This window comes from Oryctolagus cuniculus, chromosome 15 (genome assembly GCF_051225735.1).
Source record: "Oryctolagus cuniculus isolate XC-2025 breed Fujian yellow rabbit chromosome 15, ASM5122573v1, whole genome shotgun sequence".
NCBI lineage: Eukaryota > Metazoa > Chordata > Mammalia > Lagomorpha > Leporidae > Oryctolagus > Oryctolagus cuniculus.
In genome coordinates, this window is record NC_142881.1 from 281,898 (window position 1) to 308,497 (window position 26,600).

Below are 26,600 nucleotides of genomic sequence, written 5' to 3' on the forward strand. Positions count from 1 at the left end.
AGACGGCTGCAACAGCTGAGCTAGGCCAGGCCAAAGCCAGGAGCCAGGAGCTTCCTCCAGGTCTCCCAAGCGAGTGCAGGGGCCCAGGGACTTGGGCCATCTTCCACTGCTTTCCCAGGCCAGAGGAGAGCTGGGACTTGAACCGGTGCCCATGTAGGATGCGGGCGCTGCAGGCGGTGGTGTAACCCTCTGTGCCGCACCTCTAGTCCCCCACACATTTTTGAGGGTCCCCCTTCCACGGGCCCACCCCTCCAGTGCAGACAGGAAAGACCATCTGCCAGATGTCCGGCTTGCCTGGAGGGGGTGGCAAGAAATCAGGCGGGGGCTCTGACAGCAGCGGCAGGTCAAAGGTGAAAGGTCCTGGGCCCAGGGCTGGCCCCTGGCGCGCAGACTGCGGGCGAGTGAACACTTCCACAGCTCCCCTGTGCCTGGCCCGGCTCTGGCCAGCGACTCGGCGTGCGGGATCCCAGGCTGCCTCTCAGACAGATGCAATAAGCGACAAACGACCTTCTCTCTCGGGAAAGAGGTGAAACGAGACGCCCAGAGCAGCTTCCTGGAGGCCTGGAGGCCCCCTCTGTGGATGGGAGGTAAGCGTGTGCATGTGGGGCCGTGCACACGTGTGTGGTCTGTGTGAGCGTGAGCCCAGATGGGCCGGCCCAGGCCCAGGCTCCCTGCAGGCCAGGTGAGACCCCCAGGTCCGCAGCCTGGGCCAAGGGCCGCAGCTCTCCCACGGGGCGGGAGCCGGGCGGGCGAGCGCCGGTGGCCTTGGGACTTCCCCTGGCCCGGCCCGGCCCGTGCCCGATAGCGTGGGAACAGCGACGGCCAGCACTATCTTCCACGGGAGGCCAGGGCGGCCTTGGGGCAGGCCCTGTCCAGGCTGAAACCGTGGGCACCTCCCTGCCCTGGGCGCCTTGGGCTGAGCCGCTGTCCACCGATTGGTGGGGACCAGGAGACAGGCCCCGTTCTGGGCACAGCCCCAGCCACATCGTGCAGGGGCGGGCAGGAGCTCGGGGCCCAGGCCCGGGCCCAGACACGGGTCCCTGTCCCCACGCCTCCTCCGCGCCCACGGACTCAGGGGCCGAAGCAGCTTCAGCGTCAGCTCCAGGGTCGGCCGGGCCAGCGGTCAGCGCGGAGCCGCCAAGGCCAGGAGCCACCGGCTGTCGGGTGTCGCTGCCTCGGGTGGCCTCGTGCCCCTGGGCGCCCTCCTGCCACTGCCACCCTGCTTCTCAGCCAGCGGGCAGCCAGGAGCGGCGCCGGGTGCAGTGCCCCGGCTTCGGGCCACGCCCAGCCTCTGACGAGCCCCCCCAAGTTCACTCGTGCCTGTGGTGGGCCCGGCCCCCACACCTGCTTTCTCGGACGCCGTGTCCCTGAGAAACCTCTGGGAAGGAGGTCTTGTTCCTCATTCTCTGGCAGAATCAGCGTGGAGTCCTAATGCCCGACTGCCTGTGTCTGCGGGCCAGGCCCACTCGGCACAGCCAAACACACCCTACACACCACACACAGCCCACAAAGACCCCACACAGCCCACAGAGCCCACACCCCCCACAGCCCACAAAGGCCCCCCACCACACACCACACACCTCACACAGCACCGCGGGGGAGCTGAGCTCCAAGCCTCGTGTCCCTGAGGGGCATCATGGGCAGGTCCTGCACTGCCCCTGGGGGACAGCTGGATGGATCCTGGCCCAGGAGAGGATGAGGGGCACCTGGGGTGCAGGCTGGGGTACAGGGCTGGGTTGCAGGGCTGAGGTGCAGGGCTGGGGTACAGGGCTGGGGTGCAGGGCTGGGGTACAGGGCAGGCTGGGGTTCAGGGCTGGGGTACAGGGCTGGGGGCAGGGCAGGCTGGGGTACAGGGCTGGGGTACAGGGCTGGGGGCAGGGCAGGCTGGGGTTCAGGGCTGGGGTGCAGGGCTGGGGTACAGGGCAGGCTGGGGTTCAGGGCTGGGGTACAGGGCAGGCTGGGGTACAGGGCTGGGGTGCAAGGCTGGGGTGCGGGGCAGGCTGGGGTGCAGGCTGGTGTTGCAGGACTAAGGTACAGGGCTGAGGTGCAGGTTGGGGTACAGGGCTGGGGTGCAGGGCTGAGGTGCAGGGCTGGGGTACAGGGCTGGGGTGCAGGGCTGGGGTACAGGGCAGGCTGGGGTGCAGGGCAGGCTGGGGTGCAGGGCAGGCTGAGGTGCAGGACTGAGGTACATGGCTGAGGTACAGGGCTGAGGTGCAAGGCTGGGGTACAGAGCTGGGGTTCAGGGCTGAGGTACAGGACTGGGGTGCAGAGCTGGGGTTCAGGGCTGAGGTGCAGGGCTGGGGTATAGGGCTGGGGTGCAGGGCTGGGGTACAGGGCTGGGGTACAGGGCAGGCTGGGGTGCAGGGCTGAGGTACAGGGCAGGCTGGGGTATAGGGCAGGCTATGTGTAGGACTGAGGTACATGGCTGGGGTACAGGGCTGAGGTGCAGGGCTGGGGTACAGGGCTGGGGTGCAGGGTTGGGGTACAGGGCTGGGGTGCAGGGCTGAGGTACAGGACTGGGGTACAGGGCTGAGGTACTGGTCTGGGGTACAGGGCTGGGATGCAGGGCTGGGGTACAGGGCTGGGGTGCAGGGCTGATGTGCAGGGCTGATGTGCAGGACTGTGGTGCAGGGCAGGCTGGGGTGCAGGGCTGGGGTACAGGGCTGGGGTACAGGGCTGGGGTGCAGGGCTGGGGTGCAGGGCTGGGGTACAGGGCTGAGGTGCAGGGTTGGGGTACAGGACTGGAGTGCAGAGCTGAGGTGCAGGGCTGGTGTACAGGACTGGGGTGCAAGGTTTAGGTGCAGGGCTGAGGTGCAGAGCAGGCTGGGGTGCAGGGCTGAGATACAGGGCTGGGGTGCAGGGCTGAGTTACAGGGCTGGCGTGCAGGGCTGGGGTGCAGAGCTGTGGAACAGGGCTGGGGTACACGGCTGGGGTGCAGGGCAGGCTGGGGTGCAGGGCAGGCTGAGGTGCAGGACTGAGGTACATGGCTGAGGTACAGGGCTGGGGTGCAGGACTGAGGTGCAGGGCTGGGGTACAGGGCTGGGGTGCAGAGCTGTGGAACAGGGCTGGGGTACAGGGCTGGGGTACAGGGCTGGGGTGCAGGGCTGAGGTGCAGGGCTGGGGTACAGGGCTGGGGTGCAGGGCTGAGGTACAGGGCTGGGGTGCAGGGCTGGGGTGCAGGGCTGGGGTGCAGAGCTGTGGAACAGGGCTGGGGTACAGGGATGGGGTACAGGGCTGGGGTGCAGGGCTGGGGTACAGGGCTGAGGTGCAGGGCTGAGGTGCAGGGCTGGGGTGCACGGCTGAGGTGCAGGGCTGGGGTACAGGGCTGGGGTGCAGGGCTGAGGTGCAGGGCTGGGGTACAGGGCTGGGTGCAGGGCTTGGGTACAGGGCTGGGATGCAGTGCTGGGGTACAGGGCTGGGTTGCAGGGCTGAGGTGCAGGACTGGGGTGCAGGGCTGAGGTACTGGGCTCGGGTGCAGGGCTGGGATGCAGGGCTGGGGTACAGGGCTGGGGTGCAGTGCTGGGGTACAGGGCTGGGGTGCAGGGCTGATGTGCAGGGCTGATGTGCAGGACTGTGGTGCAGGGCAGGCTGGGGTGCAGGGCTGGGGTACAGGGCTGGGGTACAGGGCTGGGGTGCAGGGCTGGGGTACAATGTTGGGGGCAGGGCAGGCTGGGGTACAGGGCTGGGGTGCAAGGCTGAGGTGCAGGGCTGGGGTGCAGGGCAGGCTGGGGTGCAGGCTGGTGTTGCAGGACTGAGGTACAGGGCTGAGGTGCAGGTTGGGGTACAGGGCTGGGGTGCAGGGCTGGGGTGCAGGGCTGGGGTACAGGGCTGAGGTGCAGAGCTGTGGAACAGGGCTGGGGTACAGGGCTGGGGTGCAGGGCAGGCTGGGGTGCTGGGCTGGGGTACAGGGCTGAGGTACAGGGTTGAGGTACAGGGCTTGGGTACAGGGCTGGGGTGCAGGGCTGAGGTACAGGGCTGAGGTGCAGAGCTGGGGTGCAGGGCTGGGGTGCAGGCTGAGGTGCAGGGCTGGGGTACTGGTCTCGGGTGAAGGGCTGGGGTACAGGGCTGAGGTGCAGGGCTGGGGTACAGGGCTGGGGTGCAGGGCTGAGGTACAGGGCTGAGGTGCAGATCTGGGGTGCAGGGCTGAGGTACAGGGCTGGGGTGCAGGGCTGGGGTACAGGGCTGGGGTGCAGGGCTGAGGTACAGGGCTGGGGTGCAGGGCTGAGGTGCAGAGCTGGGGTGCAGGGCTGAGGTACAGGGCTGGGGTGCAGGGCTGGGGTACAGGGCTGGGGTGCAGGGCTGGGGTACAGGGCTGGGGTGCACGGCTGAGGTACAGGGCTGGGGTGCAGGGCTGAGGTACAGGGCTGGGGTACAGGGCTGGGGTACAGGGCTGGGGTACAGGGCTGAGGTACAGGGCTGGGGTACAGGGCTGGGGTGCAGGGCTGAGGTACAGGGCTGAGGTGCAGGGCTGGGGTGCAGGGCTGGGTTGCAGGGCTGGGGTGCAGGGCTGAGGTACAGGGCTGGGGTGCAGGGCAGAATGAAGCTGATCCCCTGTGTCGCAGTAGGGCCCAGTCTCACACGGCAGGCATGGTGTCCGTGTGTGCAACACAGGAGCACCAGCCACACTCTGTGGGGACCAGACCCGGGGACACCACCAAGGGTTAACTGTGGCCGCCCTGGGGCTGAGCCTGGTCAGGCTCCAAGACAGCTGCAGGGAGCTGCCCAGCCAGGGCGGGGGTGGAGGAGCAGCCTGAAGGCCACTGCTTATCGCAGGGGTCCCGGCTGGCTGCTGAGCGGGGTGTGTGTGTGTGTGTGTACACGCGTGTGTGTGAGCCCAGGCTTTGCTGTTGCGGGTTGCAGGACCCAGCCCAGGGCCCTGTGCACCCTGTGGGCTCCTGCTGGGCTGTGCTAGGGCCATCTGGGGTCCTGGGGTGGCCTGGCTACAGGCCCCAGGGCCTCAGCACTTGGGGGGGAGAGGTTAGTGCCCGCGGGGCCCCCTCTGCCCCCGCCCTGCTCTTGCACCCTGGCCGGGCGGAGGCTGCCCTTCCGGGGCCTGGGGCTCTGCTCCCAGGGCTGGGCTCTGGACGTCTCTCAGCAGAGCAGGTGTCCCCGGTCCTCCCCAAACAGAACCCCAGGAGCTCCCCTCCCCAGGCCGGGACAGTTCCCTGCCCCCACCCAGCTCCGGCCCCCTCCCCAGTGCCCAGTGCCGGCCCCTCCCTGGGCCTGGTGTCCTCTCACAGAGGGGAGAGCTGAGGCCTGCCTGGGGTCCAGGCCTCCCCCTCTCCCTCCCTCCCTCCCTGTCTCTCACCCTCCCCCCCCCTCCTCTGCTTCTCTGCCTGAGAGACAGTCTTGGGGCAGGGGCTGATGCGGGGCAAGGGGAGGACGGGGTTGGGGGCTCTGAAGGGGTCAGTCTCATCCTGGCACCCTCTCTCCCGCTTCAGTGTTTGGGAGAGTGGGGCCCCTCAGCCGGGACCCTGGGATCCTGGCTCACAGACACAGGGGATGGAGCCACCCGTGGGTGAGAGCGTGTGCTGTGTGCGTGAGTGTGTGTGAGTATGTGTTGTGTGTGAGCATGTGCTATGTGTGCATGTGTTGTGTGTGGGTTATAAGCATGTGTTGTATGTGTGAGCATGTGCTCTGTGTGTGTTAAATGTGTGCTGTGTGCTGAACTCTCGGGGCTGCCACCCTCCTCTGTGAGGTGGCTTCCCCAGCAGGAGGTCGGGTCCCACAGGCCTTGGTCCCCACCCCACCTAGTGGAGGAGAGTGTGGTGGCTGGCGGCCCCTGGATGCACCCACGGATCCTGGCTCTGCAGGGCCATCCTCGACCGGTGTTGTCCACACGGCCCCGTGGCCCTGACGGCAGCTTGCAGGGGTCAGAGGGCAGTTCCTGCCCAGGGCCCAGGCTCAGCCCCGCCCTGAAGGGCTGCGGCTGACTGGGGGGCCCTGGATGGTCTCCTGGCCTCCCCACACCCCTCCCTCATCAGAGGGGCCTGGCTTTGTCCAGATGGACATGCTGCCCATCCCCCCACCAAGGTGGGTGAGACATGGACACAGGACATGGGACTCGTGGACAGACACAGCTCAGCTGATCCAGGGCACGGGGCAGGGGCGGCGGTGTCCACCAGAGGGTGGAGGGCAGCACAGGGCTCCAGTGTGGCGGCCGCCTCGTGTCTGCACCAGGGAGCAGGACCTCCTCATGGCCTGAGGCTGGGCCCCGGCCCCAGTGGACCCACTGGCCTTCACTGCCCGGCGCGGACTTCCACACTTGCAGGGACGGAGCTGCCCCTCCCGGGACCACCCGCAGGGCGAGGCCGGGTGGGCACCGTGGGGGTGACACTGAGACCCTTGTCCCCCACAGAGGAACAGGAGCCCTTGCTCCCCAGCCCACCTGCACCTGGCACCTGCAGGGCTGACGTCCCCTGCCCCCAGGGACCACCCCCCCGGGCAGCAGGGTCACCCACTGACTGGGGCTACGAGAGCTCAGCTGCCCTGCCCAGGCCCTGGGCCCGGGGAAGAGATGGGAGCTTTTCTGCCTGCCTGCCTGTCTGTCCATCTGTCTGTCTGCCCATCTGTCTGTCTGTCCATCTGTCCCTCTGTCTGCCCATCTGTCTTCCCATCTGTCTGTCCATCTGTCCCTCTGTCTGTCCATCTGTCTGCCTGTTTGTCCATCTGTCTGTCTGTCTGTCCATCTGTCTGTCTGCCTGTCCCTCTGTCTGTCCATCTGCCTGTCTGTCCATCTGTCTGCCTGTCCCTCTGTCTGCCCATCTGTCTGCCTGTCTGTCCATCTGCCTGTCTGTCTGTCCATCTGTCTGTCTGCCTGCCTGTCTGTCCATCTGCCTGTCTGTCCATCTGTCTGTCTGCCTGTCCCTCTGTCTGTCCATCTGCCTGTCTGTCCATATGCCTGTCTGTCCATCTGTCCGCCTGTCTGTCTGCCCATCTGTCTGTCTGCCTGTCCATCTGCCTGTCTGTCCACCTGTCTGCCTTCCCTCTGTGCCTGCCTGTCTGGGAGGCTGCTCTGTGTGTTTCTCCGGTCAGCCGTCTCTGAGGGGCCCCCAGTGCTGCAGGATCCTGGGGGGCAGTGTAGCCTCCTAGGCCTGTGCCCGGGTGGGCTCTTGGGCCCCGACTGTCCTGACAGAAGCTGCCAGGGCTGAGGGGGGCAGCCCCCCTGGAGTTGGGGCTGGGAGCTCCATCCCGGCTTGGGGCCGCCTGGGGTGCAGAGACACTGCAGGGCTGTGCTGGGCAGGCTCGGGAGGGGCGGCCTCCCTGGGAGCGAGTCCCCGGCGCTGCCCCTTGCACCCTGGCCGGTGACGCACGCAGGAAGACAGCAGGAGATAAGCGTCCTGGAGGCGGCCAGCCAGGGCCGGCCCGGCCCAGTTCCCAGGCTGGCAGCCCCTGCCCCGTGCGCCCCCCGCCCCCCACCTGCTGTGCTGGCTCTGGTGCTGCTCAGAGCAGGTCTTTGTGCCCCAATGTTGCAGGTGCGGGGGTGGAATGGGGTCCTTGGCACGGAGCAGCCCTCTGACCACACGTGACGGCCGCGGGCCAAGGTCTCCCCTGCGTATAAATGGGGCGCGGGGCCGGCAGCAGCAGAACCCAAGGCGCCGCGCACACTGACGCCGCCCGGCTCCAGGCACCGCGGAGCTGGCTGCCCGGAGGCTGGACCCCAGGTGAGGCCAGGCTGGGCTGGGTCCCTCCTCACACTCACAGGACGGCGGTGCCTGCTGGCCAGCGGGCCTGGGCCGGTGCAGGACGCAGCAGCAGGAGCAGCCCGGCCCATGCGTGGCTCCGTCTTCCTATGCATATACTTCTTTGAGGGTCTGGCCTAAAGAGGTGTAGAGCATGGGAAAATGGAGCCACAGCCGCCTCCACCCACCGGGGACCAGGCTGTGCTGCACCGCGGGGCGAGGATGCGGGATGGGGGGTGGGCCGGGAGTGTGGGCGGCCCCTGCGGGTCGGGGGATAGTGTCGGGGCAGCTACTGGGGAGGCCACCCCCTCCCTCCTGGGAAGCTTCCTTCGCAGGCCACAGAGCTGCCCACAGGGACCTGGCTGCGCAGCCGGGGGACGAGGGACGCCGTGGGACACGAAGACACCGATGTGAATTTGTGCCCTGCAGTGACTGCTTCCCACTGACAATAAACAGTTCTTGGGCCGCTCTGCTGTGCCGCTTTTTCCTCTATGGTCGGGAAGGAGGGGCGGTCCTGGGGACCCCACCCCAGGGGACAGACGTGGGAACCGATGACACGGGCCAGGGGGTGGACACAGGTCAAAGGTGGCTGCGAGTGTGGGGGCGCTGCTCCCAGGCCACTGACCCCTCTCAGCCCCTCCTCATCTGACAGCCATGGGAGTGGGGGCTTCTAGGTGGGAGGGGCCTGGGATCATGGCAGCCCAGTCCCCCAAGGCCTCCTGCTCTGGGGGGGACACACCCCAGACCCCCAGGGGCCAGGGCTGAGGCCTGAGGGCACAGCAAGACACAGCAACCCCATGCCAAAGCGATAACCACGACACATGCGTGTCATAGCTGTGCAGCTTCTCAGGGGCCCCAGGGCCGGGCGTGAGGGGAGGGGCAGCCTGGTGGGCTCCAGACCCGCTCTCCCTGCCCTCTTATCCTGCCGGCTGAGGGGTGCAGCCCCTGGGCTGGGACAGAGACCCGGAAAAGCCACAATTCTGGGGACCATGGCTTCCTCAGGCTCCTGGCTGCCCCTTGGCCCCGGCCTTTGCCTGTACTGCAGGTGGAGAGGTCACCAGGCCGCCCGCCTCTGTGCCAGTCCCGGCTGTGGTGGCAGCACCAGGCCACTTCGGGAGTGCAGGTGTCAGTCCCATCTCAGGGATGGCGGGGGTGGGTCTAGGGATCCCAGCAGGGCAGCAGGGAGTTTCCACTCCCAGGCTGATGAGAAGGGCATCTGGGGCCCAGGCCAGACAAGCCTCAAAGGCGAGCTCCAGGTCCAGGTCCCAGGCTCTGACGTCCCCTGGGGGCCGAGTTCCAGGCTCTGACGTCCCCTGGGGGCCGGGTTCCAGGCTCTGATGTCCCAGTGTTGGCCCCGGCCCCTGGGCAGTGATAGGCTGGCACCCGGCTGTGAGGAAGAAGGACCTGGGTGGCCAGTCCTGGGGCTGGCACCTGGGGAGCACAGGGCGGCCCCTCCTCTGCCTTCAGGGCCTTAAGGAAGCCTCTGCCCCCTACTGTCCCTGGACTCAGAAGGGGGAGGGGGCATGGACGTGGCACTGGAAAGGCAGCCAGGGCCGGCCAGGGCCTGAGCCCGGTAACTTCCTGCGGCCCCAGTGACTTCCTGTCACATCAGACCTGGGCCCCCGACAGCAGGCCCGACTCCAGGGGTAGCCTGGGGCTGCAGTCTGGCTCAGGGCTTGCTGTTTTGTCTCCGTGGTCTCTGACCAAGGACAGTCCCCACTGTTCTCCCAGCCCAGCCTTCGGGGGCGGGGGCAGCCCGAGTCCCCTGCGAACTGGACACAGACCCAAGGGCACCAGGCCTGGGGACTCCACGCAGGTCCTGTCCCGGCTGTGTCCACCTGTGGCCAGAGCTGACCCAGGGCCAGAAGGGCCAGGGAACAGAGAGAAGGCAGGCAGTGATCCCAGGCGAGGTACACGGGACACGGTGGCCGCTGGCCCCTGAGGGTTCATCACCAACTCCACGGCCAACGCTCCAACAGTGCAGGAGCCAAGGCCTGGCCGTGCCTGCTGCGCAGCTCCCCGGCGACCTTCGGGGGCCACTCGGCTCCTGGGGGGTGCTGGGCCGGCCGTATCTCCTGCTGCTTCCTGGGCATCTGCACATGGACGCTGTCTGGGTAGAGGCTGCTGGCATCAGGCCCTTGGCAGCCCCGCCTGCCCCTCAGCGAGGGCAGCCCCGTGCTGGCTGAGTCCTGGACAGGGCTCCCTGCGGGTTCCCCTGCCTGCAAGCCTAGGGCCTTTGTCTTCCGGGCTGTTCACCGACCCTGAGGTCATTATCTGTGAAGGAGGCAGGCTGCGCGGCTCACCTGCAGGCCAGCAGCCATGGCGCCCGCCGGGACATGGCCTCCCGGAACACGCCAGGACATGCTGGAGCACACGGCACAGGCCAGCACCACCGGCACCTGGCAAGACGCACTTCAGAAGGCAGCCTTGGTCTGGGGCGGGGGACACAGGCCCCAGGGTCCGGAGGACAAGGCTGGTCCCAGGGCGTGCAGGTGGCCTCCAGGCTCTGTGAGGGGGCACAGCACGAGGCCCACGCGGCACCTGTGGAAGGAAGGAGCCGGGGGCAGCACCAGAGCCTGGGGTCCGGCAGGAGTGCCCAAGAGCACAACCACTGCAGGCTGGAGCCCAGGACGGGAGCCGGGGGGCGGGCAGAGTCAGGGAGTGTGCAGAGGGGAGTAGGGGCGTCCGACAGGGCGCGTTTCAGCCTGTGGTCCTGTGTAAGGACAGGGTCAAGGTGGGACAGGAACCTGCTCCATGCTCAACCCTGGCACGGCACCCCCGCCGCACCTGTGCCTCCGCGAGCTGCGTCTGCACCAGCCGCCGGCAGCCCAGGGCTCCCAGGCCCCGGGGGTGCTGGAAGCCCCTCCGCTGAGCCCCAGGGCTCCCACGCCCCGGGGGTGCTGGAAGCCCCTCCACAGGCCCTCTCTACAGCTCTGAGGAGCAGGCGGTTCAGACGCGGGGACCGGGAAGGAAGAGGCGGAGCAGGCGGTGCCGTCTTGACACAGCTGCCACAGAGACAGGGCCGCCTGCATGGCTCCCTCGGCAGTGGCGGGGTACAGGCCGCCTTCCACCTCGTGGGCTCAGGCGGGTGCAGCATAGCGAGGGGTTCCGAGACCACGCGCCTCGGGGAGGGGCTGGGCCTGTGGGTGGGGTCACCTGTGGCTCGTCTTGTCCCGCTGGCCAGGTCCTGGGCGGCGCTGCTCCGAGTCTGCCCGTTCTTTGGGAAAGCCCCCCACATGGCCCCCTCGTGTGAGCCCCGGGAGAGGCAGAAGCGCGCGTGGGCCCCACCCCACCGACGCTGTCACGCCACTGCACGTGGTGCCTCGTAATGCCATTCTGATGCGAGGAAATCTTCACGTGCTCATCCTCCCAGGTCTTCTCTTTTCCCATTCTGGGTCTAAGACGTGGCGATGCTGTGTGCACGCGGGAACGTGCGGCGTCGATGGGGACGAGAGCGCCGGTTGCCAAGGCCTCGCCATGGACAGGGGGCCCCACTTGTGACCCCGTGTGTGACCCCATGTGTGACCCCGAGAGCCTGGGTCTGGCTGGTGGCCTTTAAGGAGGTCAGGGTCAAGTGGGGCCTCAGGTGTTGGGTGTGCGTGTGCGTGTCTGCAAGCATGCATGTGCGTGCGTGTGTGTTCAGTCACCATTGTGTAACAGGCTCGCCTGTGTCCGACCCAGAAGAAGAAGTCGGGTGGTGGCAGAGCCAAGGGAGAGAGGAGCCCTGAGGGGGGCAGGCAGCCCAGTCCAGTGCCCACAGGGCTGTCTGCCCAAGCTTCCCACAGGCGTGGTCTCGGGTTCCTCACGGTGTCCTGAGACCTCAGCGCTGCAGCTGGGATGCTGGAGGCTGAGGAACCCACGGACGCTGCCGGAACCTGGACCGGGCGCCCAGTCTCGGAAATGACTGCCCTGGGCCTGGGCCATGCACAAACGGCTCTGCCGGTCCAGCTGCCGCGGGCGGCCCAGCCTCCGGTGCCGGTGTGAGCTCGGGGCTTCTCCAATCCAGCTTTCCCGACAGCCCTGACAGACAGATGAGCGCAGGACACCAGGCGAGGGCCAGAGAGGCCCAGCGTGCTGTCTCCAGGAGCCTCTGCACGCCCACATCAGGAGATGGGGGTGGAGCCGAGCACCCACTGGGTGACCCCTGAGGGGCCCCATGGCAACAGTAGGGAAGGCTGCCGCTGTAGAACTGGACCTGGAACTTCTGATGGGAATCGACAGGTGAAGCCGGACACTTTGAGGGCAGCAGGACAGGGTGGGACAGTCTTGGGGCCTTCCGGGGCTGCGCAGAACTTGCCCAGCCCCCCACGTGGGCCACAAGGGGCCGCTGGCTGAGCGGACAGGCACCTGGCCTTGCTGGGGTGGGGGGCGAAGAGCCACCCCTGGGAACCGAGCCCCGGGACCAAGCCCTACCCTGGAAACAAGCTGCAGAGGCTCTGGTGATGGACAGCCCGGGACCAGCAAGGGCCCTCCCAGCGGAGGGTCAAGGGTGAAAGGGCAGGAGGAGGAGGAGCCTGTGAGGCTGCTGCCAAGGGGAAGTGCTCAGTCCAAAGCCTCCTCAAGGCCTCCACCCCCACCCAGCACAGGGAAGTCCCTTCCCCCACCCAGACCTACCAGGCGTGCCAGGGGCGGGCTCCTCCACCTCTGGGATGCCCGTGGCGCTGGACGCCTGGCCCAGGTGCTGGAGGGCAGGGGGCGTCCAGAGCAGCTGCTTCTGGGCAGCCGGTCCAGCGAGGGGGAGCCGGAGGTGGCGAGGGGGAGCCAGAGGTGGCCGGTGGGGCAGGTGGGAGGAGCTTCCCCTCCCTCAGGGCACCAAATCTTCAGTTTCCACTCCCTGCTGTGTCCTGGGAAAGCGGCAGAAGATGGCCCTAGTGCTGGGCCCCTGCGCCCACGTGGGAGACCCGGAAGAAGCTCCTGGCTCCTGGCTTTGGCTTGGCCCAGCCCCGGCCATTGTAGCCATTGGGGAGTGAACCGAAGGATGGAACATTCTCTCTCTGTCACCATGCCTGTCAAATAAATAGCAAGTTCAGTTTATCTTTTTTAAAGAATTGTTTATTTATTTGAAAGACAGAGTTACAGAGAGAGGAGAGGCAGAGAGAGAGAGGTCTTCCATCCTCTGGTTCACTCCCCAGTTGGCCACAACGGCTGGAGCTGCGCTGATCTGAAGCCAGGAGCCAGGAGCTTCTTCTGGGTCTCCCACATGGGTGCAGGGGCCCAAGCACTTGGGCCAGCTTCCACTGCTTTCCCAGGCCACAACAGAGAGCTGGATCAGAAGTGGAGCAGCCGGGACTTGAACTGGTGCCCATATGGGATGCCGGCACTGTAGGCGGCGGCTTTACTGGCTATACCACAGTGCTGACCCCAAGTTCAGTCTTTTAAAACAAAAACCTTAAAGGCAACTCGCAGCAGGAAGATGAAAGTGGAATTTTATGTAAGACTGAGGGCCCCTCCTGGAGCCCTGAGCTCACTGCAGTTCAGTGAGAAACTGGCCACGTTTTAAAGGCACAGTAACCGCACAGTGCAGCTCCGGAACATTCCACACAGCGCTGCAGAGGGCAGCAGCACAGGGCTGGGGGCTAAGCGCCCTGAACCCTGACTAGAGTAAGACCCGGCTGTCATGCTCTTGCAAACGCTAGGGGACAGCGCCCCCACCTGGGCGGCTCAGGTGCCTGCTGACTGCAATTGCTGTTGTCCCTGGCCTTGGGGCCAGTTAACCCAGAGAGCCCAGGGCCCGGGGGCAGCCAGGACCGGGGCTGGGGCTGGGGCTGGGGCTGGGGCTGGGGCAACAGAGCTGCAGGACCAACCACAAGTGACTGAGGGGGAGGAAACACCTCCTGGGAAGACACCAGAGAACACAGGTGTGAAAGACCCCCGCCCGGGGTCCAAACACAAACCCCAAGCACAGCTAACCCAAGGCGTCCCCACCCTCGGGCCCAGGCAGGATGGGGCAGTAGCTGTCCACAGGCCTGGGCGGGGGACTGGACCCTGGCCAGCGAGGGGAAGGCAGCCATTACCTATCGCATCCGAGAGGAAGTCCTGAATGCAGATCACAGAAGATGATGAGCATTTTGGAAGCCCCCGGGGCCCAGACAGCCAGGAGGCAGGGTGAGAGCTGGCCGGGCAGGGGCAGGGTCCTGAAGTCCTGGGGTCGGCTCTTTGCAGCCAGCAGATCGAGGGCACTGTCCATCAGGGAAGAAAAGAATTCACAGCCTGGGGGTGGGGGGCTAGGGACCCTCAGGACAGGGGCAGGGGCTCGAGCACAGCTCCAGGATGGGGTTGCTGGTTGTGGGGACAACACAGGTGACATGGTCAGAGTGAGCCCAGGACAGGCGCTGGCAGTCGGGACGAGGCCACCCAGGAGATGGCACCTGCCACCTTGTCAGCAGAACTCACTGAAGGGGAGTCTCGTGCAGCGGGGTAGGCAGGGGGGTCCTGGCTGCCCCAAATCTGAGCCAGCTTCCTGCTAGTGCATCTGGGGGGTGCAGGGTTCCCTGCACTCATGTGGGAGACCTGGATGCAGCTCCTGGCCCAGCCCTGGGCTATGCGGCAGCCTCTCCCTCTCCTCCTCTGTCTCTGCCTTTCATAAATAAAACAAACCTCTAGGAAATATCTTCCAAATTGATAAGGTGATTATTAAGTTTAACATTTAGATTTTTTAAAAGGATTTATTTATTTATTTATTTGAAAGGCAGAGTTACAGGGGAGAGAGAAAGAGAGAGAGTTATCTTCCATCTGCTGGTTCACTCCCCAAATGGCCACAAAGGCCAGAGCTGGGCTGATCCAGAGCCAGGAGCTTCTTCTGGGTCACCCACGTGGGTGCAGGGGCCCAAGGACTTGGGGCGTCCTCAACTGCTTTCCCAGGCCATAGCAGAGAGCTGGATTGGAAGAGGAGCAGCCAGGACTCGAACCAGCAGCGCCCATATAGGATGGCCAGCACTGTACCCACTATGCCGCAGCTTCAGCCCCTAAGTATTTTTTTCTTTTTTCTTTTTTTTTTTGACAGGCAGAGTTAGACACAGAGAGAGAGGTACTTGGGCCATCCTCCACTGCCTTCCCGGGCCACAGCAGAGAGCTGGACTGGAAGAGGGGCAACCTGCGCCCCAACCGGGACTAGAACCTGGGGTACTGGCACCGCAGGCCGGAGGATTAGCCAAGTGAGCCGCGGCGCCGGCCCCCTAAGTATTTTCTTAGAACCCATGTGAATACCTGGGAAAAGCTGAGCTGGGCCCCGCCCACTGCCCCTCCACCCAGCCAGAGTGTGGGAGGGGGGAAGGGTGAGGCAGGATGGCCCCTGTTCCCACGCCTTGGGCGGGTGCTGGCCCGGGACGAGGGGGTCCGGGACACAGGTGGGGGCTTTCAGCGGACCCGGCTGGCGCCAGAGCTCCTAGGTGGGGAGCGGCAAGGGCAGGGCGTCCGAGGTGGGCCCACAGGGGTGGGGCTGCGGCCACTTGGGAATCTGAGATCAGCGGCTGCTGGAACTGCACACAGTGACCACTGACAAACGCCCCACTGGTGAGGCGTGGGTGGTCGCCTAACCAGCTGCACAAGATGGCGGGCGGGGGTCTGCGCGGACGCAGGAGGCAGCAGCAAGGGCTCAGGTCCTTGGGCCCCGGCCACCACCTGGGACACCCAGAGCAGGCTCCTGGCGCCAGCTGTGGTGGACCTCTGGGGAGTGAACCCGTGGACAAGAGACCCGCCCCAGTGAGAAGGCTCAGGTGCCCAGCGGCTGTGCATGCTGCAAAGATTTTTTTTTTTTTTTTAAATTTATTTGAAAGTAAGTTAGAGAGAGAGAATCCTCCACCCCTGGTTCCCTCCCCAGTGGCCAGAGCCAGGCCAGGCAGAAGCCAGGAGCCAGGAGCTTCTTCCAATCTCCCACATGGGGGCAGGGGCCCAAGGATTTGGGGCCATCCTCCATGGCTTTCCCAGGCCACGGCAGGGAGCAGGATCTGAGGAGCAGCTGGGACTCGAACCAGCACCCTTACAGGATCCCGGCACTGCAGGCGGAGGCTCCACCGCTGCTGGCCAGAGGGCGCCTGGTGAGCAAGGGCACCAGTGCAGGGCGGGGGGTCAGCAGGCAGGGCCCGGGGATGCCCAGATACCACGTGGGCCGAAAAGCAGGGGCTTCTCCTCGGGCCCCTCCCCCCAGGACACCTTCGGGGGCCCACCCCGCAGTGCCCTCCTCCCAGTCTGGGGCGGGCTCCAGGAGCCAGGTTGCAGCTAGGCAGAATCTTCCAGTTACCGGGCTAGACTCCTCCCCCAACGTCCCCGACCTCCCAGAGCGGGTGTGGGGCTGAAGACCTCAGGGCGGGGCCCACACCTGGCCGCAGGCGCTCGTCCCCCCCACCTCCAGCAGACCTGTTCTTCCTCAGGCGTGAGGGGACAAGACCCCCGCCTCGGGCGAGCTGGGTGGCCCGGATGGTGCTGATTTGCAGCCCCAGAGCCCCCATTGTTATTCCCGGGCGCCCCGCCGCAGCAACACAGCCTCTCCCTGCCCCGCGGGCGGGGTGGGGCCCTGGGCCATTGCTGGGGAAGCTCCCTGGGCGTTTTCGGCTAGGTCCTCTGCCTGCGGGCTCCCCACCCAGTCCCCCAGGACCTCCGCGGTCTACACTGCCCCGGATCGACCTCGGTCAAGGCTCTGGTAGGGCTTCTGGGAGGCCACAGGCAGGGCACCGACACCTTCGGACCCCCAGCCCCTCCCCAGGCCCCGGGCATCTGCACCTTGGCCTGATCTTGTGGAACGTCCCGCAAGGGGCCACTGCCAGGCGGCTCACGCACAGGATGCAGTCCGAGAAACAATGTTTTTATTGAACACAGCCAGGTCCAGGGCGGGGTCCCCAGGCTCACTGGCGGGGCTCGCCCAGGACGCCCCGCTCCGCGGCTGCACTGCCCAGGATGAAGCCCACCGCCAGGGACACGGTCTGGTCGAAGGAGCCGCGCAGCTGCTCCACGTGCTGGTTCAGCGTCAGCAGCTGGTCGCGCAGCGGGCCCAGGACGGCCACGATGTCGCCCAGGTGCCCCAGGGTCTGCAGCAGCGCGGCGTTCAGCGACGGGGCGGCGGCCCGCGGGGGCGTGCGGGGCTGGGGGCTGGCGGGCGGCGAGCCCCGGTCCTCCGGGCCGGGGTCTGGAGCCGGCGGCGGGGACTCGGGGGCGGGCAGGGGCGCGTGGTCCTCGGCGCGGCCGGTTTCGGGCGCGCAGGCGGCGAAGGCAGTCGGGACGCGCGCAGGCGGCGAGTCTGGTGCGGGTGGGGAGTTGGCCGCGCGAGCGGCGTCCGAGGACTTCGGCGCGACCGGGCTGAACCTGAGCGTCCAGGCGGGATCTACGTCTGGGTCGCGGGCGGATGTCTGCGGCGTGGCGCCTGGGAACAGAGCGCGTGGTCGGTTCGGGGACCCCCGCGTGCGCGGGCCCCGGCCCTCTGCCCTCCCCTCGGCCCCCGCCTACCTGGGTCGTCTAGGGCCTGCACGGGCGTGGGTTCGGCGGGGGCCGCGTGGCGGCCGCGCTGGGGGCGCCCGGGGCCGGGGGGTCGGCGGCGGGCCCGCCTGCGCCCGTTGTCCCCCAGCAGCCCCATGAGCTGGCGGATCTGTGCGTCGAAGGGCCCGGGCGGCTGGCCCTGCGCGTCGCGGAGTTTGTCCTTGAGGAACTTGTAGCGGCGGCGGCACTGCGCGGGCGTGCGCCTCACCTGCTGCCGGGCCAGCGCGGCCGACACGCGGCGGTAGGTGGGCAGCGCCTGGCGGCGGTCCAGCAGCAGTGAGCGCCACACGGCCGGCTGCAGCAGCGTCCCCAGGAGCAGCTCCGTCTCCCGCGCGTTCCAGGGCGTGCGCTTGGCCGAGCCGGGAGACACGGGCGCCCCGAGCTCCGCCAGCGCGTCCGGCGAGGCGGGCCGTCCGGGTGGCGTCCCCGGGACGTCCTCGGCCGGCCGCAGCTCGGGGTCGGGGCTGGCCGGCGACGGCGGCGCGGGGGGCGCCAGAGGCGGCGGCCGCCGGGGCCGGAGCAGCATCCCGGGGCCGGGCCGGGTCGCGCGGCGATCGGAGCCGCGGCGGGAAGAGACGAAGCAGGCACGCCCGGCCGCCTACGCGCTCTAACGCCCTGAGCCGCGTCCGGCGGTCCGAGCGGGGTCTGCGCGACCCTCCCCCCGCCTCTGCGCCCCGCCCCGCCCCGCCCCCTGCGCCGGGCTGGACTCCCGGCGTGCGCTGGCGTCCCGGGCCCCGACTGCGGAGAGCAAAGCCCTGTCCGGGACGGGGTCCGACGGGGAAGCACCTGCAAAACCGTGGAGTTGGTGATTTTTAATTAAATCTCTTGGACCGAAGCGCGGCGGGATGCGCTCCCCTGCGCGGGACCCCTAAGGACCACTCCGTTATTACGCATGTGCCGTGCCCTTTAACCCCTCCAGGCATTGACCTGCGGGACCCCGCCCGTCGTGGGGAGGGCGCTCACCGACCCCTTAGCGTCTTCTTGCGCTCTGGCGTGTTCTCTGCGATGGGAGGGGCGCCGGTGCGGGCTATGCAACCGCACAAGAGTGCGGTGTGCAAGGCGTGACTGGCACCTGGGGCTGGCGTCGATGCACAGCCTCGGTGGTGACATGCACGCTGCGGAAATTCCATCTGCCGCCGAGGCTGCAGACCGTGCGAAACACGGAGGCCGAGACAGGAGTAGGACAGGGTCCTGAATGCGCAACGGAACAGGGACCCCCACCCCCAGTGGCGCGGGCGCGCCCCTCCCTGCCGGGGTGCCGCGCTCGGCTGCTCTGGGGGCAGCTAGGGGTTCCCCTGGCAGCGGCCCAGCGCTCCTGCTGCTTGGTGTTGAAACCCCTGGCCGCGGAGCTTCCCAGAAGCGCTGACTGCGGTACTTGGGCGGGACCAGGTGCTCTCGGAGCATGTAAGCGGGCGGTCCCCTACCCCTGTGTGCAGGTGGCAAGACTGGACTCTGGGGTGAGCATCCCTTGGAATCCCTGTCGATATGGTCTAGAGCAGATCTGACCCCTGTGGGGGCGGCTCAGAAGGCCATAGGGAGAATTGGTGGCCGTCTTTCCTGTCCTGAGTTTCGGCCATAGCAGCAGCAGCAGAAGCAGCAGGAAACCTCCCTGGCAGGTGGGCAGGGGTGGAACCCTGCTGCGGCCGACAGGAAGTGGAGTCTGCAACACTTTAACTTCATGTAACTGACCTCTTGTTAATCTCCGGTATTGTTGGCCAGCCAGCCGTGGGGGCCAGAGACTGGCTGCCTGGGTCCCTCCGGCGCCTGGGGCACTGTTTCTGAGCAGTTGGGGAATTGCTCGGGCCTTTTTTAAGGGGCGAGGGCTGGGAGGCGGCACTGCTCTCTTCACCCTGCCCCCTGCACCGGAAACTTGCCGCATGCAAGTGGCTTCACCCATGGGCTCATCTCCTTGGACGAGAACTGCACAGGGTGGGGACCTGGGGTAATGGGGGGCTGCAGGGATCAGGTCCCCCAAAAAACACCGCCGATCAGCAGAGGGCCATGGAGGACACCCCTGCCTGTGTGGCTGAGGACTTGGGGTCTTCTTGATTTTAAAGGTGGGGGTGGCCCTAAGCTGCCCGCTCACACAGCCCCTGGGTGTCCCAGAAGATGGACAGGGACTTCCCACTGTGTATACGCCAGGTTCAGCCCGTGCCTGCCCGTCAGCCCCAGAGGGCCAGGTCAGAGTCCTTTCCTGGGGGTGACCAAGCCCGTACAGGAGTGTCCCCAGCCTGCCTGCTCCTCCAGAGCTGGCCCAGGCTGGGGCAAGGCCACACTGCGGGAAGCCAGGGACTGGGGGTGGCAGAGTCAGGGCAGAAGAGTGCGGATCGGTGACTGGCATGTGTCTCGCTGACCCCTGGGCCATTTGAGGTGGTCCCTGGAGCAGCCTGCGAGCTTGGGGCTCCGGGGGCTCCTGATGGGACCTGGCCCTTCCTCGGTGCCACGGGGGTGCAGGTGTAACCAAGGGTGTCACCTGGCCAAGCACCCGCCCCCTTGCACGTTTCACACCAGGACCACAGAACGGGCCCACACGCATTGGTCTGGGAGGATTTATTTAAAACCTTGTGTGACATGGGGGCCATGCAGGCGGTGGTGAAGCCAAAAGCCTGGTCCCTCCCCCGTCACATGGGAAACGCTGACTTGTGCTGGGCACCAGAGGTGGGAGTCGGTCAGCAGGACACAGTCCTCTTACAAAAGCCTGTCCTGTGGGTGCTGCAGGGCTCCAAGCCCCTCCCACACCCCGCGCGTCTGCCCGTCACGCACCTGCACACCCGCAGGCCAGCGTTCAGTGCTCTGTCCCACTGGTGCTGGGCTGGGCAGGGCTGGTGCAGGGGCCAGGGAGGGATCTGACCAGGCAAGTCCCTTAAGATCCATCACACACACGGTGCTGCCTCCACAGCCCTGGAACTCCAATCTGAGCAAACGTATGGCACCGGCTGTTTAGGGCCATGAGCCTCCTGGAAGGGTCTGGTGCCACAGAGGCGGTGGACGGGATGCGGGTATGTGGGAGCCGCGTGCGGGGACAGGGTGGCGCGGGCTCGTGCATGGCTGCGGCAGGCGGTGGGGACCCCTGAGGTGGGTCTGGAGCTGCTGTGCACCCGACTCCCTTCAGGTGCAGCAGGGCCCCTGCGCCCTGGGAGCTGCTCCAAGCTGGGGTGCAAGGGGGCGGGGCGGGGGAAAGGTGGCCTGGCAGGGGCTTCGGGCCTTGTGTGGGTTCAGGGCCAACCTCTTCTTTTCTTTTCTTTCTTTCTTTCCTTTTTTTTTTTTTTTTTTTTTTTGCAGCTCAGTTTACATCCCTGGGTCGTGGCAGGTGGGGGTCACTGGAGAATTGATTGACAGCCACTTCTCTAAGAGAGCATCCAATGGGTGTGGAGCCCTGTGCTTCCTGGCCCCGCCCCTCCCCACCCACCCTGTCCTCAGCTACTGGAACGTGGCTTTCATCCTGCGGAGCTTGTCCTGGATCTTCCGTGCGTGCTTCTCGCTGGGCACCGGGAGCGAGTTGGCCCTGCTGTCCGCGGCCAAGACGGCAACGTCGGCCCCGCTGAAGCGGGCGATCCTGCGCCTCAGGTGGGCCTGCAGCTTGGGGTCGGGGCTGAAGGTGTAGGGGTTCTCCTGGAAGGCGTGCACCTGGCTCACCACCCGGGCTATGCTTCTTCATGGGGGAGAGGAAGGTTAGTGTGCACACGGCACCAGCAGCGGCGCCGCCCCGGTGAGCTCCAGCCTTGGGACCACCGAAGCCACACCCTCTCTGGGGGCCGCGTCACAAGGAGGGCCCCAGCTCGCGTTCGGCCGCGGCCTGCCCAACCCCACTCCACACCAAGACGGCCGCGCCAGTGCCAGCCGTTGAGGGCTTGCAGCTCAGGGGGGGCCCGCCAGGGCGCATCCCACAGAGCCCAGCTGAGCTCCCAGCCCTGGTGTGGCAACTGGCAAACAGCCAGGGCCGTCTCTCTGGAAAGCAGGGGCACCTGCCATGGGCGTCCTTGGAAATTCAGCGGAGCCCCCCCCCCACGAGCCCCTTGGCATCCAGACTGGCATCAGGTTTGTTGCAGGACGGAGCTGTACACACTTGCAGGTGCAGAGTAAGGGACGCAGTGGAGCCCTCGCCTTGGCCCCTCGCCACAGCGCCTTAACCCTGAGCCCTCGCCTCACCCTCGCCCCTGCCCCTCCTGATGGCACGGCCTTAACCCTTTGCTTCCCCTTTTGCCGGCAGGGGCCTCTCAGCAGAGCGTGTTCACGCCATGACTAAGGGGCCTTGCTCTGAGCACGGGGACCCTCTGGGCCTCGCTCCCCAGGCAAGGCCGTGGCCCCAGCAGCCAGCACCTGCTCCTGGGGTGGATGATGGGGAGGAGCTACAGCAGCAGGGGGTAGGCGCAGGTGGGACAGCCTGGGCCCAGGGAGAGGCTGGCCCAGCGAGCGCCTCTGTAGGCAGAGCTGAGTGCCAGGGCCCTCTGGTGCTGTCCGCTCAGCCTTCCCTGTGTGCTGGGCTCCAGCTGTGCCGGGCAGGGGAAAGGCGCTGAGAGGGAAGAGCAGGGTCCATGTGGTGCCAGGGGGCTGGGCCCGCACTGGCCAGTGCAGGGATGCCTGCATCTCAGAGCAGGGAGGTCCCCTGGGCCCCAGGAGTGTGGGGTCCTTGCCCTGGGCCCTGGGAGTGTGGGGTCCTTGCCCTGGGCCCCCTCCTCACCTGAGCTTGCTCCACCTGTGGGCCCCGTTGGTCATGGTGAAGCCGCCCGTCTCCAGCTGCTGGACGTGCATGGCCAGGAGGCGGGCAGAGGGCAGGGTGGGCTGGGCACGGAAGCGCCGACCCTCCATGAGACACAGGCTGTCACTCTTCAGGAAGACCTGGGGCCCCCAGGGCACAGGCGAGGGAGAGATGGGGTCTGGTCAGCACTCGGCCCGGCCAGCCCCGGCCTGCGCCTGTGTTGCTGTGCAGGGCAGCCCAGCTGCTGGCTTTGTGTCCAGCCCACAGTGTTTCCCAGTTGCTGACTGGGTCACGCCCAGACACCTATGCTGGCGCCAGTGAGCACTGACAGCCACCGGGAAGCGGGAAGCGGGAAGCGTCTGCCCTCGCTCAGAACCCACTGCCTTCCCAGCGCTGGGCCCAGAGCAGGGCAGGTGCCCCCTGTCCCCGCCCACAGAGCCTGGCCTCAAGGGGTCTCTGCACTCCGGGTCAGCGGGGAGGCCTGGGCCACTTCACACAGCACCTCCTGCTCCCTGCTCCCTGGGCCCCTGGGTTGGGCTGGGCTGGGGAGTCGGACTAGCGAGGCCCACGACCCGGCAGGTGGGCACCTCGGCTGGGAGACGCTGGCCTGCGTTGTGCACAGTGGCAGGGTTGCCACGAGGCAGGTTGTGCCTCCTGAGCCCCGGGGGGTGCAGAGCCCGGTGGGCGCTGGTGCCCGAGACGCGCCAGGCGCCAGTACCTCCACGGCCTTCAGCTCCTCCATGATCTCGGCCATCTTGGCAGGGAGAATTCTCCAGGCCTGAAACAGCAGTGCGGGTGAGACGCCCAGGCCCCGCGGGGGTCCCAGCCCACAGCCTGCCCGCAGCCCGGGGACGCACAGGGGACTGCCTCACGGCCAGGTGCTCCAGCCCACCCAGAATCTGCATGGCTGTGGCAAAGTTCCTCTGCTCGTAGCAAGATTTCGCAATCAGCAAAAACCTGGACAGCAAGTTCACCTGCAGCTGCAATGAGAGCGGCTCCGAGTCCCCAGCCTGCACCGAGCAGAGAGCAGCCGAGACCCCGTCGGGCAGCCCCACGGCCCAGGACTGGGGTCCAGGGCAGGCGGGGCTGGGGCTGGGGTGGACACAGCTCTGAAGAGGTGGCCTAGGGCTGGGGTGGACGACAAAAGGGCAGCGCTCAGGCGGAGGGAGAATCTGAGAAGAGCTCCAGCTGCACCCTCAGCAGCAGAGTCAGGCCAGGTGCACGGCCATGGCCCCCCCTGCGCCAGGGGCAGGGGCAGCGGGTGCCTGGGCCACTGCTGGGTGCCCTGTCCTGCCCAAGGCCTCTGGGACCTGGGAGATCCTGGGATTGGGCCCCATGGAGGGCTGGAGCCTGACCTCATGCACGAGCCAAGGACCCACGGCAGGCACAAGTGGGGAGGCAACAGGGACCCGGATGGCCACGGAGCTCAAGGAGGGGAGCTGGGGTCTCAGATCCCAGCCTGGGACAGGAGGGGGTCCTGGGATGGGAGCACGTCCCACCCAGCCCTGTGTGACGGTGTGAATGACTGTGAGTGCTTGTGGGCAGCTGTGACTGTGGGTGAGGCTGTGAGTGTGAGTGTGGGGGAGAGGCTGTGAGTGTGGGGGAGGGGCTGTGAGTGTGGCTGAGAGGTTGTGAGTGTGGGTGAGGCTGTGAGTGTGACTATGGGTGAGGCTTTGAGTGTGAGTGTGGGGGAGGGGCTGAGTGTGGGGGAGAGGCTGTGAGTGTGGGGGAGGGGCTGTGAGTGTGGCTGAGAGGTTGTGAGTGTGTGGGCGGCTGAGTGACTGCACATCCGTGGGACTGTGTGAGTCACTGTGTCTGTCAGTGGCTGTCCTGGGGGCCCAGATGACAGAGCCTAGAACAGGCCCTGGGGGCTGAAGCTGGGTGGGTGGGTGGGGACACCGAGGCTCAGCTTTGCCCATGGGGAGACAGCGCCGCCCGGCCCCAGGCAGTGTCCCCGCACCCGACCTTGGGCGTGTGGCTGGTGGCGATCTCAGCAGCCACCCAGGTGCCCACGTCGTCCGCGTGCCTCAGGAGCTGCAGCAGGTACCTGTCCTGGGGGCAGCTGGACAGAAACAAGCTGCAGGGCTTGGCCGACAGAGGCTCCGAGGCGCTGGCTCTGGAAGGGAGGGCGCCCGGGGTCGGCGAGGCCCAGGCTTCTCCCTTGGGGAGGGTCCCCCAAGGCCTCCCCCCGACCCGGGGCAGTGCCGGGACACTCACTTGGGGATGGCTGTGCTTTTGTCCGTGACGCCCAGGGCCCGTGAGTTTAGGAAGTGGACAGGGTGGCATTTTTGAAACAATTCCTGCCCGAGACACAGGAGACGCTCAGGCCACCGTCCCCAAGGCCCCTGGTCAAGGCAGGGTCCAGGGGCACTGGGGTGTTTTGGGGTCATCCCTGCAATCACTGGTCTGAGGGTGCCCCCCCCACCTGAGTTGCTCTGGCCAGGCCTCCCCAGGTGCTTCCCCTGCCCTGCCTGCTGTGTGGCTGGGGTGCAGCCCCTCCCCCTTGGACTGACCGCCTGTCTGCTCCTCCAGGGAGCAGCACCCAGGACCCTGTGCCTGCGCCCCCACCTGCTGCAGCAGTGTGAGCTGAGTGAACAGCTGGCGGGTGCTGTATTCGGTCAGGAAGTAGGGGCCCTTCTCGCTGGCCTTGCTGTAGGGGCCGTAGAAGTCCTCGCAGAAGCAGGGCTTGGGCAGGGCCGAGGCGATGCTGTAGGGGCGGCGCTTGTGCTGGGGCAGTGCCAGCCCATTGCCCCGGGGCAGCCTCCAGGGGAAACCCTGCGGGGAGCAGGGTGGGGGTGGGGCGGGGCAGCCTGCCTCTGCCAGGGCACAGCCCCCTCCCCCCCCAGGCTGTCCCGGGCTGGGGTCAGCCACCCAGCACGGCCACCTCCCTGCAGGGTGGGGATTGGGCTGAGGGAATGGGGAGTGCATGTGTGCACTTGGGTGTGTCTGCACACGTAAGAACTCACGTGTGTGAGCATGTCCCACTGCACGTGTGTCTGCACATGTGCATGCATGTGTGACCATATCTACACATGCACACCAGTGTGTCCTGTGTGCATGTGAACATGTCTGTGGGTGTGCATGGCAGGTGTCTGTGTATGTGTGGTCATATCTACACATGCATGTGTGAGCATGTCCTGTGCACATATGCGCACGCCTGCATGTGTCTGAGCATGTCGGTGTGTGGCAGGTGCATGTGTAGTGGGGGTCATATCTGCACATGTGTGTGTCCCACTGTACACATGTCTGCATGTGTTTGTATGGCAGGTGCATGTGTATGCGTGACCATGTCTGTGCATGTGCACACCATGTTGTCAAGGCTGGGCTTAGGGGACCCCACCCGCCTGTCCAGGAAGGCCCTCCCCTGGGAAGGCCCCCACCTTCCGAGAGATGCCGTCCTCTGAGAGCCTCTTACAGAGGGCGTTGAAGGGGCTGGTGTCCTCCTCGGCCTCCTTGGGGTCCTCCAGGTCCATGCCCCGGGGGGCGCCCTCAGCCCGCCGGTCCATGCCCACCTCCAGGAGGCCCAGCAGGTGCTCTGCAGAGCCATCCAAGGGCAGGATCTAGACAGAGGCACGGAGGTCACTGCTGCCTCTTGGGCCTGCCGGGGGCCCAGGTACTGGGGTGGCGCTGGGCACGGCGGTCACCTTGGAGGAGAGGAAGTCCTGCAGCTGCCGGAGCAGCTCTGTGTTCCTGGTGAAGTCCACGGTGTAGCAGTCCTCCAGCCAGGCCTGCAGCACGCACAGGCTGCGCCTGTAGATCTTGGTGAGGGTGGAGCTGGGGTCCTGGTGGGCCCTGGAGGCAGACGGGGCAGGTCTGAGCCCAGGACACTGGGTTGGGGGCAGCCAGTGAGTTCTCCCCTAGACGGAGGTGGTGAGGGGGGCTGGGGGTGCCTGGAGAAGTCCAGCAGAGCCAGGGCGCCCCTGTGTCCCCGCACCTGACTCCTGACCCCAGCCCAGGGAGGCCCAGAGCAGGTGGCTACACCTTGCACCCTGCTCTGCTCTGGCCTGTGTCAGCCCTGCCAAGACACCCCGCCCCCGCCCAGGTCCACTTCTCCCCTGCTTTCACCTCCAACTTTCTCCAGCCAGCCTGCCTTGCTTGTTACAGCGGCTCAGCTCAGAGAGGTGCCCGGAGCCCAGCACAGGTGGGAGGCTCTGTACCTGGGCATGTGGGTGCCCGGGGCCCAGCACGGGTGGGAGGCTCTGTACCTGGACAGGGTGCTGCTGATGCGGTCCAGCAGGAAGTGCAGGAAGTCGTGGGGGGTGCAGAAGTAGCGGAAGGTGTAGAGGAACTGCTGCACGTAGCCCTCAAGGAAGGCGTTGCTGGAGGAGGGGTGGGCAGGGGGCTGTGAGGTGGACGCCAGCCGCCTGCCCTCAGCCGGTTGTTGGCTGGAGCCAGGGGGTGGAGGGTGGGGCAACCTTTCCCACAGGACAGGGGGGCTTGGCTCTCTGCCTCCAGAGCCTCACAGCTGGCCCTGGGCGTCCTGCGCCGCTGTGGACACCAAAATCCGGAGTGCCTAGGCTCACGTCCTTGGGTCCCAGGGACCGACAGCATGGCGAGGGGGACACCAGGGGGGAGGTGTCCCCCAGGAACACAGGAGCTCTGTCACTCACCCACTCCCAGGTGGGGCCCAAGGACCACACAGCTCCTGCGAAGGCCAAGCACACCAGGCCGGCAGAGCTGGAGAGGCCCCTCCTGAGCGCTCAGTTCCTCTGGGGTGCCAGGCTCACGAACATGTCACACACAGGTGTGCC

The 26,600-nt window shown here is 66.7% G+C and overlaps 2 protein-coding genes across 4 annotated transcripts in view; both read right to left on the bottom strand.

Annotated features, from left to right (window-relative positions):
- Nucleotides 1-16,404: 16,404 nt before the first annotated feature.
- On the bottom strand, nucleotides 16,405-17,748 carry UTF1 (undifferentiated embryonic cell transcription factor 1). Its single transcript, XM_051839421.3, has 2 exons — nucleotides 17,121-17,748; nucleotides 16,405-17,037 (listed from the first exon to the last, which is right to left on the bottom strand). The coding sequence occupies exons 1-2, from the start codon at nucleotides 17,674-17,676 to the stop codon at nucleotides 16,523-16,525; spliced, it is 1,071 nt and encodes a 356-aa protein (XP_051695381.3). The 5' UTR covers nucleotides 17,677-17,748; the 3' UTR covers nucleotides 16,405-16,522.
- A 1,943-nt stretch (nucleotides 17,749-19,691) lies between these two features.
- Nucleotides 19,692-26,600, bottom strand: part of KNDC1 (kinase non-catalytic C-lobe domain containing 1) — a 37,387-nt gene continuing 30,478 nt past the window's right edge. For 2 of the 3 annotated variants that reach the window (XM_051839415.3, XM_089313771.1), the window contains 10 exons: nucleotides 26,055-26,168; nucleotides 25,494-25,641; nucleotides 25,230-25,409; nucleotides 24,418-24,624; nucleotides 24,067-24,149; nucleotides 23,815-23,965; nucleotides 22,707-22,829; nucleotides 22,568-22,627; nucleotides 21,832-21,989; nucleotides 19,692-20,802 (listed from right to left, as the gene is read on the bottom strand). In XM_051839415.3, coding sequence (XP_051695375.1) covers nucleotides 20,571-20,802; nucleotides 21,832-21,989; nucleotides 22,568-22,627; nucleotides 22,707-22,829; nucleotides 23,815-23,965; nucleotides 24,067-24,149; nucleotides 24,418-24,624; nucleotides 25,230-25,409; nucleotides 25,494-25,641; nucleotides 26,055-26,168 — 1,456 coding nt within the window. In that variant the 3' untranslated portion in view covers nucleotides 19,692-20,570. The remainder of the gene's footprint in view (nucleotides 20,803-21,831; nucleotides 21,990-22,567; nucleotides 22,628-22,706; nucleotides 22,830-23,814; nucleotides 23,966-24,066; nucleotides 24,150-24,417; nucleotides 24,625-25,229; nucleotides 25,410-25,493; nucleotides 25,642-26,054; nucleotides 26,169-26,600) is intronic. The other variant, XM_051839413.3, reaches the window with a different exon arrangement.

Bases quoted from the DNA above. Each gene is read 5' to 3' on its own strand.
- UTF1 (XM_051839421.3), bottom strand. From the start codon at position 17,676: ATGCTGCTCCGGCCCCGGCGGCCGCCGCCTCTGGCGCCCCCCGCGCCG. The intron at 17,038-17,120 runs GTAGGCGGGGGC...CTCTGTTCCCAG, and splicing joins GCAGGCCCTAGACGACCCAG to GCGCCACGCCGCAGACATCC.